The following is a 16,124-nucleotide window of genomic DNA, read 5'->3' as shown; positions in this document are numbered from 1 at the left end:
GAAAATAGAATTACTGTATCCGGGTAAGATTTAGATATTCCCGCCACAACAACGTTTACGTTCTGATTCCAACGACACATTCTGTGATTCACGGGCTCGCGCACTGATTCAGATGCTCGCTGAAGTAGTTAGCTACAGAAGAGGACACCTGTCAGTCACATTGATTCACTCTGGCTACAGACTGATTGTGATCGATGTGGGACCATATCCTATGAGTACAGTATTGATGGGGAATATTTGTGTCCAGGCAGCTGGTAGGTTAGTTAACAGTTTGTCCAGAGTACTTTTACGTGAACTTGCCTGGCTAGTAGTGATGGGCATTTTTCCAAAATATTGTATTCGAATATTTGGGCTAGTAAAAAAAAAAAAAAAATATTTAAAGCTGCAGTCCGCAACTTTTTTTGTGTTAAAAATGTACAAAAATTATATAATGAGAATATACAACATGAATCCATTTTCCAAACCGTTTTTCTGTCTTATCCTGAATCATTATGGTACACTTATAATAAGTGTTTATATTCAGACTATTTCAGACCGGACTGGTAGGACTCGCCGCAGAGTATGTAACTTCGTGACTCGCCATAGACATACCGACATACACGGAGAAAAGTAGCTCCAGCTAGAATGTTCCTCCGCAAGACGCGTGCAGTTCTGTTTATTAACCGCTAGAGGGCCAAAAATAGCAGACAGCAGCTTTAAATTACGATTATTTTGAGAAAATGAATTTTTATTTTTTATTCAAGTTGTCGTCACCATTCCTGAACAAACATATGATAAGGTAATATACACAACAATTTTGTGTTTTATCTTAAGGTTTTCATTCAGTTTAAAACATTAAACTATATGTGTAAACAAAAAATATAGGCCTAAAGAACAAAAGCATTATAGGCTCAAGCAGCGAGCGGGAAAAAACACTAGTGAAGCAGAGCCCACCAGTTATCGTGCCGAACGTAACGTACATATAAGGTACACTAGAGTCGGAATATGGTTAGTTTATATTGTTTCACATTACAATGTTGAGGAAAAACAACAATATAATGTGTATAATTATATTACCATTATCTATCTCTCACACTCACTCACTCACATACACACAAAAATGCTGAATTAAATAAATATTTTTTTATTTGTACGAATGTGTCATTTTTCATATCAGATCCCCGTCCCCACCCAAACCCCGTCGCCGCCGAAATCTCACTCTGAACTTGTTGAAAGTTGTTGTCCGTCGCGGCTGACCGTTACGGCCTATCTTCAAATGTACGCTAATCTTGGTCTCACGATCCAAATTGTCAGTAACAAATGTTTCTTAATAGACAAACGATACCTGAAACATTATTGAATGTGTTCATTTTGTCGTTTTAGGTTAGAAGCCATCGAAAAAACTGCCATCGGACTACCACAGCTGACGAGAGACACTGCATGACACACACACATACGGAAAGAGCACAACAATTATGAAACTGCTCATTTATAATAAATAAATAAATGTATTTTTCTCCTTACAATGTGTTTGTGTTCTTTTGTTAACCTAGAAGTCAAATAAAAAACAATAAGAGGACTTAATCGAAAGTCCCCTAAACGTCCCGAATGGCCGCTGAACGTCCTGTGAACGTCCCCGTGAACGTCCGGAGGACGTCTTTGCGGACGTCCCCGGGACGGCCAGAGGACCCTACACATGGACGTTCGGGGGACGTTCGCAGAGGCCATTCAGGGGACGTCCTGGGGACCTTTTTTTGTTAGCTGGGTATGTGCATTTTAAGACGTTTCAAGGCCAACAAATTGGATAACAGTAGCTTTAAAACCATGTCAACATATATCGATGCATGCACAGTTTTGAGGCAGCTTTAATCGCATGTTTGGCAATTTCATGACTTCACTTACAACAGAACAACGACCATCATTGCTCGTAGTTTCTTCTGCGCTTTATTTAAGCTATAATAAAGTAATAATGCAGCGTGCGCTGGCGCATTTGCGCATGCAATTCTTGAGTGCGCTCCACGACCACAGTATAACGGCTGATTGGACAGTCGTGTTCATTTTTCTGAGTTTTACAGACATAGCCTGACAAAATCCCATCTAACCGCAATTCACTGTTGTTCAACTGAAGCTCCCTCCCTCGTTTGACTTGACCCTGGCACTGAGAAAAAGTCGGAATGCACGTCTGAAAAGTGTCCCGTTTGTTGTGGTGCAAGAGACAGTTCTATATAAACGCAGCGTTTTACTTGAGAAGGAGGTCTCTGCGGAACAAAAAAAGGCGTTTCCCAATTTTTGGGTGTCTTCAAATTGAAATAGGTGTTTTTCCAGCTCTTTATCTGATTTGCTAAAATTGAGTGGGCGATTCCCAAATGCATTTTTCCCCATCAACCCCAAGATTTCGATTGATGCGGAGATTAAACACAAGCGCCTTCTGCTACTGAGAGATCGACATATGAATGTAAGTGAATTGTTGCCAAATTTGTGTTATGTTTTTGATTAATTTGTTACTTTTATAGCTTGCTACCCACTAAGTTAAAAAAAAGCTCTGAACAATCTACTTATAGTAACAATCTAGCTTCAAGCATTATTAGCCTACATTTGCTATTCTCTTTGATATAGGCCTATCTGTATCGCTTTAGCCGTGAAACCATGGTTTACCTCTCTAGTATAGATAATGATAGCTTGCTTAACTTTCCTGTCACACATTTTTAGTCAATTCAGGAATCAATTCAATTAAATAATTAACTAAATTACAGTTGTTAACCGAGTTAACCAGATAGTTAACTTGTCAGATTAGAAGATGCTATAAATTGTTTTATTAAAGGGAAAGAACGTGTCTTAAATAAAAATGTGTGGATATTTTATCTTTGTGCCTATTCAGCACATAACAGTTCAGCGGAGAGGTAAAGATCCTCAACCACAGCGCTGCCATGAAGATCCTAATTTGTTCACATGCCCTTTCTGCTCATGTGACGTATACAAGCCATGCCAGTATCATCAAATAATGACCCATATAGCTGGACATAAACTAAGATCTGTTGAACATGGAGGTAAGTGTGTGAGCATAGCTTCAAAAATGTCTATAAAAGATTATCAATTAACAATTAACAAGAATCAATTAGCATTATATTATCATATTAACAATGACATTTTTTAACCTCCATTTTAGATTATGTTATATACAGCTGTGGCCTTGGCTGTGGTCAAAAGGCCAAACATTTTCACTGCTGTCAGTGTCCACAGACCAACATAAATAAAGGTGCCTTAAAAGAGCATCTTTGCAAAAAACACCCCATAACTGCTTCTACTGCTGATCTACAACCAGTCGCTCGTCCAGCCCAACAAACATCTTTGGAGCAACCAGTCGCTCGTCCAGTAGAATCCGCAGCTCCACTAGTGATTAAGAGAAAGAAAATCATTGTGAGTTGCCCTCACTGTCGAGTAAGTCTGAATTCTAAAAATAAAAATAAAAACACGTTGAGCGGAAACATGAAGCCATAAATCCCATAACTTCAACTTCTCATCTACCAGCACAGTGTGTTGATAAAAAGAATGGGATATATGTAGTGGCAAAAACATTTCGTGGACCCTGTATCCCCATTCATGTGGCAAAAAAAATTTGGGGCTCATCACAGAAGGTCATGTGTGAAATGGATGTCTGCAACACATGTGCTGAAATGGCACAAAGGAGTGACCTTTTGGTTACACCATGTGTTCATCTAAGGTCAATAGACTACTCCAGTGCTATTGCATCTAATGAAGATTTATCAGAAGATGTGTTAACTGAGATGGTTGATCAAAAATGGTTTGGTGACACAAGGAAAAATCAATGCCTTAAACAGCGAAATCAGGCTAAAAGTAAAGGTGCCACATTTACTAGCCTTGTAACTATTGGAGGCCCTAACTACAAGTATTATATATCTGTGTATGAGCCAAAGGTTTCGCATTACAGTAGATTGGGCAGAGTCTTGGTTAATTACAATTCCAAGACAAACACTTGGCATTGCCCTTGCATCAAAGGAAGAAAATCATGTCTGCATAAGAGCATTGGAAAATGGTGTCTCTTTCAAATGAAGCGGCAGCTCTTCACAACACTGCCACAAGCAGAAGCAGTGAGTGAACCATCACAACATGAGGACATGTCTGACCAACAGTGGGAATATCTTCCAAAGGGTGAAGGCCTAAAGCAGATGGTACAATATATATACCATAATAAAAAGCTTCCTGAGACACTATCAGATGTTTTTACGGAAGATGTAAAAGAGGAAGATATTCCTAAACATCTTATTCCTGAGGAGGAGTTCTGCTCTCAGTGCCCTGGACCTGTTCGTCTCAGTGGTCCTGTCCTCGTCACCAGAAATGCTAAAGTTGCAATGCTCACTGGTGTAGTGACTGGTAGGCATTGTTGGTTTGTCAGTTGTTAATATATGTGAATATTAAGTTTATGTCAGTGTGCAGTAAGTTTGTATTTGCTACAGTATTTGGGGCAGTGTAGGTTATAGGTCAATACATTATAATTTTGCCATGTGATTGTTTTACATGCCCTATAATGTCTGTTTTTTTTTTTTTTTTTTTTTACCTCATCAGGAATATCCACATATTGCAAGAAATGCAGTAATTGTGGTATGTTTTACCGATACCAGGACTGGATGCATGGGCTTCACAATTTTAATGATCAACTGCTGCTAACCGTCTTTCTGTGCATCTTCATAAGGAATTCTGTGCAGGTTTTCTTAAATTAGTTATTTGTTAAATGGAAAATACATTAGTCTTAAGATTTCATCCTGAACTAACACTGATACATGTTCTTATGTTTATTCTTACTAAGGCTCATGTGTCAGTTGGAAGAGTGCATTCCATTTTGCAACGGACATCACATGTGCCTTACCCAAAGGAGTCAGAGTTTTTTCATGCATATTTACATTTCGAGGCACTGACCCACCATGATTATAACTTTTCATGTCTAAAATGTGGTCATCATCCTCCAGTTGTTGTAATGGATTTACACAGAAAGGGAGTGTTCAGCGTGCCAGGTAAAAAAAAAAAAAAGTCACAAGTCTATTTATTCAATTTTCTAGTTTGCAGCTTAATTTTATTTTGTAAATGTTATTTATTTTCTTTATGCAGTCAGTGACATAAGTGAACCGCATGAAACCTACAATGGTGAGGTGAATTCAGAAGACTTCTGGGAGACTCTTACAATGGAGAGGATTGCAGCTGGCTTGTTGAAAAGTAAGATTATTACTAGAGGTTTTTTAATGAAACATTATGCACAATAATGTAAACAACTTAATTCTCATGAATACTTTGAGTTCTTCACATCATGCAGATCAGTTCTGTGCAGCTGGATGAATGAGGCAAAATAAATCTGTTGCCATTATTTAGAATAGTGTAAAGAGTTTATTGCAAATGAACATCAACTATGTTTTCTCTTAAAGAAAACATCCAAGCAAAAGTCTCATTTTATGAGTTTGTATTGCTTCTTTGTTTCCTGTATGATCTTAGCTGGGGACAGAAATCCTTACAATATAAAACCCAATTTTGAATACTGGGCCCCCTGGATCGGCAGATACACACGCAAGGCACCAATTGTGTTAAACACAGAGTGGCAAAAAGTGCAGAGCACAAGTGCACAAGACCTCATCACTGAAATGGACATAACAGAGGAAAGACTCAGTGATGAATTAATGAAGCTAAAGGTATTTTACACCTTAAACAACTCAATATAAGTTTTTTCATAGCCTCTTACATTTTGCAATTAAAAAATTATGGCAAGAAGAAAACCATATAATCATTATCATACAGGTCTAAATTAGTTGTTCCCTTCAAGACATGCCTAGAACTAACATACAAATAACTAGTTTTACAGTGGCAATGATAATTGTAATGCTAGTATCAAATTTGTGTTCCAACAACAGGTTGCAGACATTCGAAAACTTTGCAAGGCCTGTGGAGTTGGCACTCAAGGATCAAAGACTGATCTTCTATCCAGACTTAGAAGAGAGATGCAAACCAGAACTGCACATGACAAAATATTTCAGAAAGTTTGGGGAGCATCAGGTATTTGTTGAGTTAAAATGCAAATATTCTGAAAAGTATTAAGTTCCGTTCCAATTACTAAATAAACTATTCTTTTCAGGTGGATGGGCAGTCATTTTATGCCCTTGTGGTGTGGTTTACAGTGTGAAATGTCTCATCCGTGCTGAAAGTCCTAGAGACTTTTCTGACATGTTGTTCTCTTGGAAACACATGCCAAACATCTGTATTTATGATTTTGCCAGAGGACTGGCCACCCATGCCAATGTTCGGAGACCAGAAGCAATGCCATTTGCACCATTTGAGGGGCGGCTTGCAGAGGATACAGAAGAAAATCTGAGGGCTGCACTGAGTGGAACCCTTACTGTTGGCCTACCTTGGTTGATTGAAAAGAAGTTGGATGAAGATGTCAGTTGCCATCCAGTGACTGGATCCTCAGATCACTATGCCCTATATGACAAATTCCACGAGTCTAATTCTAAGGATGTGCGAGACTCGCTCAGAAAGATCCAGCTTGTTCCAGAGTTGGCTGGTAGTGTTAACACACTTTTTTCTGGAATGCGGAAGAATAACTACTTCCTGAATATGATGTCTCCCACCACTCACATGTTTTTTGTCAGAAATATTTTGCACATTCAGAATGAAGAGAAAAAACAAATCAATGCTGACAAAAATCCAAAAGGGCCACTCAAAAACTACTGTGAACCTCCAAAAAGATTCGCTTGGACGTTTGGTTGTAGGTAAGTTCATTACATGCATACCTTAAATCATAATTTTTAAATGACTATGCACAGTTACAATATGTCTCTTTGTCTTTATTGTGTCATTAGATAAGGAGAACAGGGGTCCTGAAAGAACCAGACTACACATGATTAAACCTGCTAAAGCTTGCTGGGGCAAGCCACTGACTCGATCACAGCGTAAACTGGTAACTGCACTCCTCCATTATGATTTAAATTTTACATTTTTATTTAAACTTACATTTTTGTATTTATCAGACACTCTTATCTAAGCAACTTACAATAGAGGAACACAAGTAATATGTCACAGAGCCAGTGATATTCATTATGTGCAATGCCAGGTCTATTAGAAAGCTGGATAGATTTGCACTAGGAACATGTTACTTTTCATTAATTAAACACTTCTAATCTCATGACAGGTGACTCAAGCTCTTTCAGTGAATACGGATGATGAAGTGGCATATGTGGGCTCTACAGTAATAAAACAGAAAGACTTTACAACTCTGACAGAACTTTCTGAGGTTGAAGGAAGTGTAAGAATCACTGGCATAAATGTTATTAAACAATAAACAATATTAAAACCATGAAAGTCCTATTTAAAGTACAATTGATATCCATCCCCTCCCCACAGGTGCTGAATTCCTGCTTTTGTGTTCTGCAACAGATTGCCCTCTCACAGGTTTAACCTCAAAGTCTAAAGAGCAGAAATAAAGGCATTTTGATAAAATACTCAAAGCTAACATTTTCCCTTTTTGTTTCCAGAATGTGGACATCTATCCAGTTAACAGCCATGTCATTGTGACATGGTTACCTCCTATTTGTGCACATCCCCTGGACAGCTTACCTGTATGTATGACTTAAGTTTTAAGCAGGTCTGGAATGTCTTCAATATGTTGCATACATTAAGTCACTTTTTTGTTTAAAATATTCTCATTATACATATAGCCTGAAATTAGCAGCAAGGATGCTGTGGTCTTTCCATCTTATGTGCCAGGACACTGGATGCTGTGTGTGAGTCTGCTTAGATGTTGCATTACTTTAACCTAGCATTTGTCATACAAAGTGAAAAAAGCTACATTTTGCATGTTATTCCTTGATATTATGCATTCTTTAACAACTTAACACATGGTAAAATTTTTCAGATTATGAAGCCAAAATTTAGTGAATTATATTTTCTCAATTCACTGAGAAGCCCAGGTTTCGGTGATGGCACTTACATTGCCATATACAGGTTTTGCCTAGAGTGCTTTGTCTAAAAAAATTTTAAGTTCTATGGTTCATCCTGGTTCTACATTCAGTGCTGTTCTTTTTTTCTGTCCTGTTAGTTTGTTCCTATTTCTATCGACTTTGTTCTCATCCTATACAATTTAAGAAACACGTTCTATTTTACTACATTTTATATTTATCAAAATGTTGTGCATATTTGCAATGAGAAGAAAGCCGTGGAAAAAGTAAAGGTTGGAGAGTTCCCGTTAAACTTGCCTTTATTATTTTCTGTTTTAATTTTTTTATTTTTTTTATTTTTTTTTTTTCACCCTATCAAATTTAGTTTTGCGTGGTAGTTCTTTAAAACGTCTCGATTACAAAGGTAACCCTCGTTCCCTGAAGGAGGGAACGGAGACGTACGTCGGACAGACCGACGAATAGGAATCTCGCTAGAGAGGCCAATCTACTTCGAGTGTAACTAAACGAGCCAATGCACATTGGCATGCAATCATATGCATCAGCTGCTCGCCTCGCAGCGCGGGTATATAATGAGCAGCAGGTGCGTTGCATCTTCAGGTTTTCGCTGAGGAGCCGAACCGGATAGGCGGCAGCATCAGCGGGGTACAGCGACTGGCGACGGGACGTACGTCTCCGTTCCCTCCTTCAGGGAACGAGGGTTACCTTTGTAACCGAGACGTTCCCATTCAGTCGGTCACGTTCGACGTACGTCGGACAGACCGACGAATAGGAATCCCTACCAAAGCGCCACAGGAGCTGCCCCCTTCCAGCGCTCTGTTGTAAGCCACCTGAACCCCCTTGCCTGAGGATGGTGGGACAGGGCTAACACAGAGAGTCGATCACTGCTGTTCCCCAAAACCCATTCAGTGAGACTATTGGATAACGCTGGGAAAGCGTACCCTTCGCTTGGAAAGGAACGCTGCGGAAGCCACATCCTTCCCCGAAGGAGTTATGTGGAGAAGTACATATGGACTAACCCTGTAGGGCTGTGCTACATATGGAAGAGCTGGGATGACTCCAACCCGATGAAGGGTAGGTTCTCCCAGAGGGAAAGACACGGGCTTCGTTTAGGAGCAACCGTGGAACCAACCATATGGGATCCCCATAGGGTCACACATATGGAACCCAGCCTAAACCCGGTTCTCAAGGATACAACGGAGTATAGGCCTGGCGCCAGACGCTCCGCCACGTCGGCTGCCGAAGGTATATCGGAGGACTCGACAGGGTCTGCCTTGTAGGGACTCTCTGGAGAAAAGAAGCGCATGTAGCGCAGCAAGCCGACACTAAGCCGGGGCCTCTCCGTGCCTCTGACCTGTGGCGAGAACATGGGAGGAGACCGGCTCGACACGAAGGCTATAGTATCTAGCGAACGTGTTAGGTGTCGCCCAGCCCGCAGCTCTACAAATGTCTGTCAGCGAGGCGCCACGAGCCAGCGCCAAGGAGGATGCGACACCTCTCGTGGAGTGAGCATGCAACCTGAGCGGGCAGGGCACACCCTGAGCTTGGTAAGCCAGTGCGACGGCATCCACTATCCAGTGGGCCATCCTCTGCTTGGAGACAGCCTTTCCCTTCTGCTGGCCTCCATAACAGACAAGAGCTGGTCTGAGGTCCTGAGGCTTTAGGTTCTGTCTATGTACAGTCGCAAAGCGCGGACTGGACAGAGTAAAGCCAGGGCTGGGTCTGCCTCCTCCGAGGGCAGCGCTTGCAGGCTCACCACCTGGTCCCTGAAGGGAGTGGTAGGAACCTTGGGCACATAGCCAGGCCGGGGTCTTAGTACCACATGGCTATCACCCGGCCCGAACTCCAGGCATGATTCGTCGACCGAAAATGACTGCAGGTCCCCTACCCTCTTGATGGAGGCCAATGCCACCAGCAGCAAAGTCTTCATAGACAGAATCTTTAAGTCTGCTGACAGCAAAGGCTCAAAGGGAGCAATCTGAAGTGCTCTCAGCACCAGAGTGAGGTCCCAAGAGGGTATGGAGAGGGGACGAGAAGGATTTAACCGTCTCGCCCCCCTAAGGAACCTGATGACCAGGTCGTGCTGACCAACAGATTTGCCATCTAAGTGGTCGTGGTAAGCGGATATAGCAGCAGTATGGACTTTGAGGGTGGAGGGGGGACAGCCTACGCTCCAACCCTACTGCAAGAAGGAAAGCACGACTCTGATCGAGCATCTTCGGGGGTCTTCCCGGCGAGAAGAGCACCACTCGACGAACAGGTTCCACTTTGGGCGCGTAAGCACGTCTCGTAGACAGTGCACGTGCCGAAGTGATGGTGTTAAGTACCTCAGGGGGTAAGTCACCTAGAACCTCCGCATCCCGTCCAAGGGACCAGACATGGAGTTTCCAGAGGTCTGGACGCGGGTGCCAAAGAGTGCCCCGTCTCTGAGAAAGAAGGTCTTCCCTCAGAGGGATGGGCCAGGGAGGGGCTGTCGCGAGGAGTGAGAGTTCTGGGAACCAGGTCCGGTTGGGCCAGTAAGGCGCAACTAACAAGACCTGCTCCTCGTCCTCCCTGACTTTGCACAGGGTCTGTGCAAGTAGGCTCACTGGGGGAAACGCATATTTGCGCAGGCCCCGGGGCCAGCTGTGAGCCAGTGCATCTGTCCCGAGTGTCCCCTCGGTCAGAGAGTAAAACAACTGGCAGTGGGAGGTTTCTGGTGAGGCAAACAGGTCTACCTGAGCCTCTCCGAATTCTCTCCAGATCAGCTGAACCACCTGGGGGTGGAGTCGCCACTCTCCTGGCAGCGCAGCTCGTGATAGCTCGTCGGCCACAGGGTTGAGCACACCGGAGACATGAATGGCGCGAAGCGACCTCAGATGCTTCCGACTCCACAGGAGGAGATGGCGGGCGAGTTGTGACATGCGACGGGAGCGTAGACCACCTTGACGGTTGATGTACGCAACGGTCGCAGTGTTGTCCATACGGACCAGTACATGCTTGCCCTGAAGCAGGCCTTTGAGGCGGCTCAGAGCAAGGCGTACTGCCAGCAACTCGAGGCAATTGATGTGCCAATGCAGATGGGGTCCCGTCCAAACCCCTGAGACTGCATGCCCGTATTACGTGGCACCCCAGCCGGTGGCAGAAGCATCTGTGAACACCACAGCATGCCGGGACACCTGTTCTAGGGGCACTCCTGCCCGAAGAAACAAGGGGTCCGACCACGGACTGAAGGTTCGGCGGCACTCCTGAGTGACTGGCACCCGGAATGTGCCGCGCTGCCACGCCCATCTCGGGACTCGGCTGTGAAGCCAGTGCTGAAGCGGTCTCATATGAAGCAGACCGAGCGGTGTTACAGCCGCAGCAGCCGCCACATGCCCCAGGAGCCTCTGAAAGAACTTCAGTGGGACCGCTGTCCTGCCATTGAATGTATTCAGGCAGTTCAACACTGAACGAGCACGTTCCTCTGTGAGGCGTGCTATCTGCTCGACCGAATCCAACTCCATACCGAGAAAAGAGATCCTCTGCACCGGGGCGAGTTTGCTCTTTTCCCAGTTGACCTGAAGCCCCAACTGGCTGAGGTGTCTGAGCACCAAATCCCTGTGTTTGCACAACTGATCCCGGGACTGTGCTAGAATGAGCCAGTCGTCGAGATAGTTGAGAATGCGAACACCCTGTTCTCTCATGGGAACAAGGGCTCCCTCCACGACTTTCGTGAAGACGCGGGGAGACAGGGCCAGCCCGAAGGGTAGGACTCTGTACTGATATGCTCGACCTTCGAACGCGAATCTCAGGAATGGCCTGTGTCGCGGAAGAATTGAAACATGGAAGTACGCGTCCTTCAGGTCAATCGCTGCAAACCAATCTCGGGGACGGATGCACTCAAAAATGCGTTTCTGCGTGAGCATTTTGAATGGTAGTTTGTGGAGGCTCCGATTCAAAACTCGCAGGTCCAAGATCGGTCGTAACCCGCCGCTTTTCTTGGGTACAATGAAGTAGGGGCTGTAGAACCCCGACCTCAAATCGGCTGGAGGGACCGGCTCTATCGCGTCCTTCGCCAGTAGGACTGCGATCTCCGCACGCAGGACAGGGGCATCGGCATCTTTCACTGTAGTGAAGAGGACGTCCCAGAACTTGGGGGGGGGGAGCCGGGCGAACTGAATCGCAAGCCGACCCTGATGGTCCGAAGGAGCCAGCGAGACGGACTGGGGAGCGCTAAGGGACCACCGGTGTACCCGCAGCAGGGCAGCGAGGTGGAACTCAGGGACGCGGCTCGGGGGGCTCTCTTTGTGAGGCGGCCCGAAGTGGCGTCACAGTGTGCTAGGCAACACTTACCTGGCTCCACAGATGGACAGAGGGAGCAGTCGAGGCTTTGGCTGCCCGCTGCTCGCTGCTGTCCGCTGGCGACAGAAGAGGGGGATGAGAGTGGTGAGGTTTTTCTCCTCCCACTGCTCTCCAAACCCTCTTCAGACCTGGAAATGGAGGAACTGCTCTTTAAAATTTGGGTACCGCTGCCTCTTGGGTCAGTGGCGGAACAGAAACAAACCCAAACCTGGCCCTCCTCCAGGGGTGGAAGAGCAGCCCCACCCATCTCTGGGTCGCCCGTCTCAGGGGTGATTCTCACCAACCAGTTAAACAGCTGCAGAGACGGGAGGCGTCATCTCCCCGCAATGGATACAGCAGAGCCTGCTGGGCCGGAGTTTCTTGCAGGGGACGACACCCTTGGCGACGAGCAGACTGAGGTGCGGCCCAAGAGGAACTCAATGGTTTGTCATGGGAAGCTCCCCGATCCGTTACTAACTGAGGAGAACCGCTGGGCTCAGTCCTCGACAGTGTCACCGAAAGGCCACCTCGTAAGATGGGAGCATTGAGAAAGCATTTAGCTTGACAACCTCTCACACCTCACAAGGTAAGCCAGGGGGCACTTCTGGACCACGGAGGTGGACATCGTCTGGCTGAGGGCCTGCGCCGTGACTTTGATCACGGTTAGTCAACAAGCGCAGCTCAACCCCAGCACAGAACTACCCTCATGCAAAAAGAGTGCCTTGGCCTCACATGCAGGGTGGGTGTGGTCTGTGTACAGCCACCCCATCCAAGAGGGTAGTGAGAGAGGAAAAACTTATGCAGATTGGCACCTTTGGCATTCCATATTTATGGCACCAATATACCCCAATACTGCCAAGTTTTCCATGCACATCTGGAAGACCCAGGAAAGCATGGCTGTAAACTCTGAATCTGAGTCAGCATAAGCACACACCATTACAGTGGGCAGCGTCACCCTCATTTCCAGAGCATAACAGCACTCTCTCCGATGCTGCAATCGACGTCTGTCCCTCAGCTGGAGCTCTGAATGAAATGCTAGGTTCCCCTATGAAAAGGACCAGCAATCCAATCCAGAAACTGCACAGCTTGCAATGCGCTAGAGAGGGAGGGGCCCTAGGGGGTTGGTTCCCCAAAGGAACCCCTCAACCTCATGTCACCCAAGCCATATCAGCAAAGTAGACCTCTTCTGGTGCACCAGAGAGGGCGCTACAATGAGATTACGCAAGGGAACCGCGCATCTAGAGCGCCGAGCGAGCGCTGGGTTGCCGTGACAACCCGCGCTGCAGCCCGGCAGCTCGACGGCACACGACACGCAGAGGAGTGAGAGGTTTGCTCTCGCTGATCTCCGCGGTCTCCCAGAGTGTCGGGCAGAGCCGCGGCTGTGCTTTTACACACAAGCGGCAGCTGGCTAACAACAGAGGGGACTCAAGCTTCCCGGAGAAAGAAGAGTCACGACCGGCGTGTCGACGTGATCATGTTCTCATATGAAAACATGAACACCCACGAACATCATTTCAGCACGCGCCCAGACATGCGAAACGGTGATCGTGGCCGTCAGTGAGGACAGGAACGATCGCATCCAGAAACACAAGTAGGATGTCGTCTTTAAAAAGACGCGAATCTACTTGTGTAAGCTCTTTCAGGGACTTTACTCTTTTAGAAGTGCTGAAGCACGCAGGGGAACGGCCACCGCAACACAGACAGGGATTGTGTGCAGCCTGTCATGTGCTTTCTCTCTCTTTGAAGGCGCTCACTCTTACCAGCCGTAAAAACGGCTTTTCAGCGCTCAAAAGCGCACCGTACCGGCCGTGAGAACAGCCTTCTGGCGCTGTCAAACAGCTATTTGCTCAAAAACGGCAAACGAAACAGAAAAAGGGAGGACGTCGACCCCGCTGCTGTGCTGTTCGCCCGCACTCGGAAAAAGAGAAGTTCAACCAAAAAGCTTGACTCGTCTTCTAGCAGACACTCGCTTGCAGAGAACAGGAACAAACACCGTTCGGCTCCGAAGCGAAAAGCTGAAGATGCAACGCACCTGCTGCTCATTATATACCCGCGCTGCGAGGCGAGCAGCTGATGCATATGATTGCATGCCAATGTGCATTGGCTCGTTTAGTTACACTCGAAGTAGATTGGCCTCTCTAGCGAGATTCCTATTCGTCGGTCTGTCCGACGTACGTCGAACGTGACCGACTGAATGGGAACATTGGTCAGTACATTGTTGCACTTTAAAGGCAGTTGCCTGTGAATGAGATTAGCTGATTTTTTTTTTTTTTTTTTAATACATTTATTAGGTGTGGTGAACTGGAAGGCATTTAGTGAGAACTTCAGAACCCTGTACAGGATTCCTTACTCATTATCCAGATGCCTCCACTGTGACACCTTGTACAAGCATTATGGAGCAGGCTACAGAGGGAGAGGACAAAGAGGCGTGTTGCAGGGGTTTTACTCTTCTGATGACTTCGAGGGATATTGTGGAAGCGACTGTTTTTATGAGGCTGGAGCATAGACTGGAGGAAACATTTTATGTTTCAGATTAGATTCTATTTTTTTTCTTTTATTACTCGCCTTTTAGAAAATATTGTGCTTAAAATAAGAATTTTTTTTTGTTTTGTACTTGGAATGTAGCTATGCGATCAATAAAGTGATCCTAACAGGGTTTTTTTTTTCTTGGATATTAATTAATTTAATATTAATAATTTTATTAACTTTTTAGTTTCTGTTTTTATTACACTCATCTAAGAGAATATTGCATTTAAAATAATTATTTGTTTTAACTGTTATAAGTTTGTGGCTATGTGGTCAATCAAATGATCTTAATGTTTAGAATTTTCTGAGTCATCATTTCAGGTCAACATTTTCTTTATTATAATCAATTTCACAAAGTCAGCTAAATATCAGTAATGCATATAAAGCTTATTCTGTAAAAATATGGCAAGTTACACCAATGCAATCATGTGCTTCTATATTTGTATATATTGAGGAAAAAACTAATACACTTATAATAAAGATAATTATAAAAACTTGCGTAAACACCAAATGTAAAATGCTGTCTAAATTGATCTGCGGGATGGTATTCGGCTTTAATGGTGCTCATCTGTTGATTAGTGCAGTCATGTCACACTATGCTATCATATCATGTCACACTTCATAGCTTTTATGAAAAGGTTTACACTAAGGAAATAAAATTTGCCATGCGTTTGCTTAACATAAAAAATACATAATCCTCTCGCTCTCTGTTGCTTGTTTTCTGTGCTATTCAAATAGTTTGAAGCGCAACAATACTTAAGGCATGATGGACGAAAAATTATTATAAAGATCATAGTTTTCTTTAAAAAGACTATGCTGAATGATATTTTTTGTAATTTTAAAGTAAATAGTTTAAAGCCTTTTACATGTTTTATTTGACTAAATTACAATAATACGTATAATACACATTTCATTTAGGCTAATTATTCGTAAAGAAAATGTATCAATGAGTAAAATGTTTCCATACGTCTATACGTAGGCACTCAAGAAAAAGTGTCATGCAGCATACTTTTTTATTTCTTTATTTTTAATAAAGAAATAAAAAATCATTGATCGCAAGAAAACGCGAAAGAAAAAAAATGATGTATGGCTTTTTAGGGCTTCCGTACATTTTTGATTGGATTGTTAAAAACGCCTAATCCCTGTCTGAAAACACCCCCAAATGGGGAAACGCCCCCTTTTTGTTCCGCAGAGACCTGTACTTGTTTTACTTGGCGATGTTTGAAAAAAAGATTTTTATTTTTGGTATTTTATATGCTCTGTTGGTGGTTTGTGGAGTAGCATTAATCCCCGGTGGGGTAATGGCATTACCCCACCGCAGTGGTGGAGGCAGAAAGTGGATGGTGGGTGGGCCTCTAAAAG

At 44.3% G+C, this 16,124-nt stretch overlaps 1 protein-coding gene across 1 annotated transcript; it reads left to right on the top strand.

Annotated features, from left to right (window-relative positions):
* The first annotated feature begins 3,020 nt into the window (after window positions 1-3,020).
* LOC137025097 (HMG domain-containing protein 3-like) lies at window positions 3,021-7,437 on the top strand. Its single transcript, XM_067393130.1, has 11 exons — window positions 3,021-3,026; window positions 4,053-4,371; window positions 4,564-4,703; window positions 4,805-5,009; window positions 5,104-5,208; window positions 5,482-5,675; window positions 5,895-6,036; window positions 6,116-6,748; window positions 6,843-6,940; window positions 7,172-7,285; window positions 7,417-7,437. The coding sequence occupies exons 1-11, from the start codon at window positions 3,021-3,023 to the stop codon at window positions 7,435-7,437; spliced, it is 1,977 nt and encodes a 658-aa protein (XP_067249231.1).
* Window positions 7,438-16,124: the final 8,687 nt, after the last annotated feature.

This window comes from Chanodichthys erythropterus, chromosome 8 (assembly GCF_024489055.1).
Source record: "Chanodichthys erythropterus isolate Z2021 chromosome 8, ASM2448905v1, whole genome shotgun sequence".
Classification (NCBI taxonomy): Eukaryota; Metazoa; Chordata; class Actinopteri; order Cypriniformes; family Xenocyprididae; genus Chanodichthys; species Chanodichthys erythropterus.
Note: the sequence above shows the minus strand (reverse complement) of the source record. Positions and strands in the feature narration are given on the sequence as shown.

Bases quoted from the DNA above. Each gene is read 5' to 3' on its own strand.
- LOC137025097 (XM_067393130.1), top strand. The intron at 4,372-4,563 runs GTAGGCATTGTT...TTACCTCATCAG, and splicing joins GCTCACTGGTGTAGTGACTG to GAATATCCACATATTGCAAG. The intron at 6,037-6,115 runs GTATTTGTTGAG...TATTCTTTTCAG, and splicing joins GAAAGTTTGGGGAGCATCAG to GTGGATGGGCAGTCATTTTA.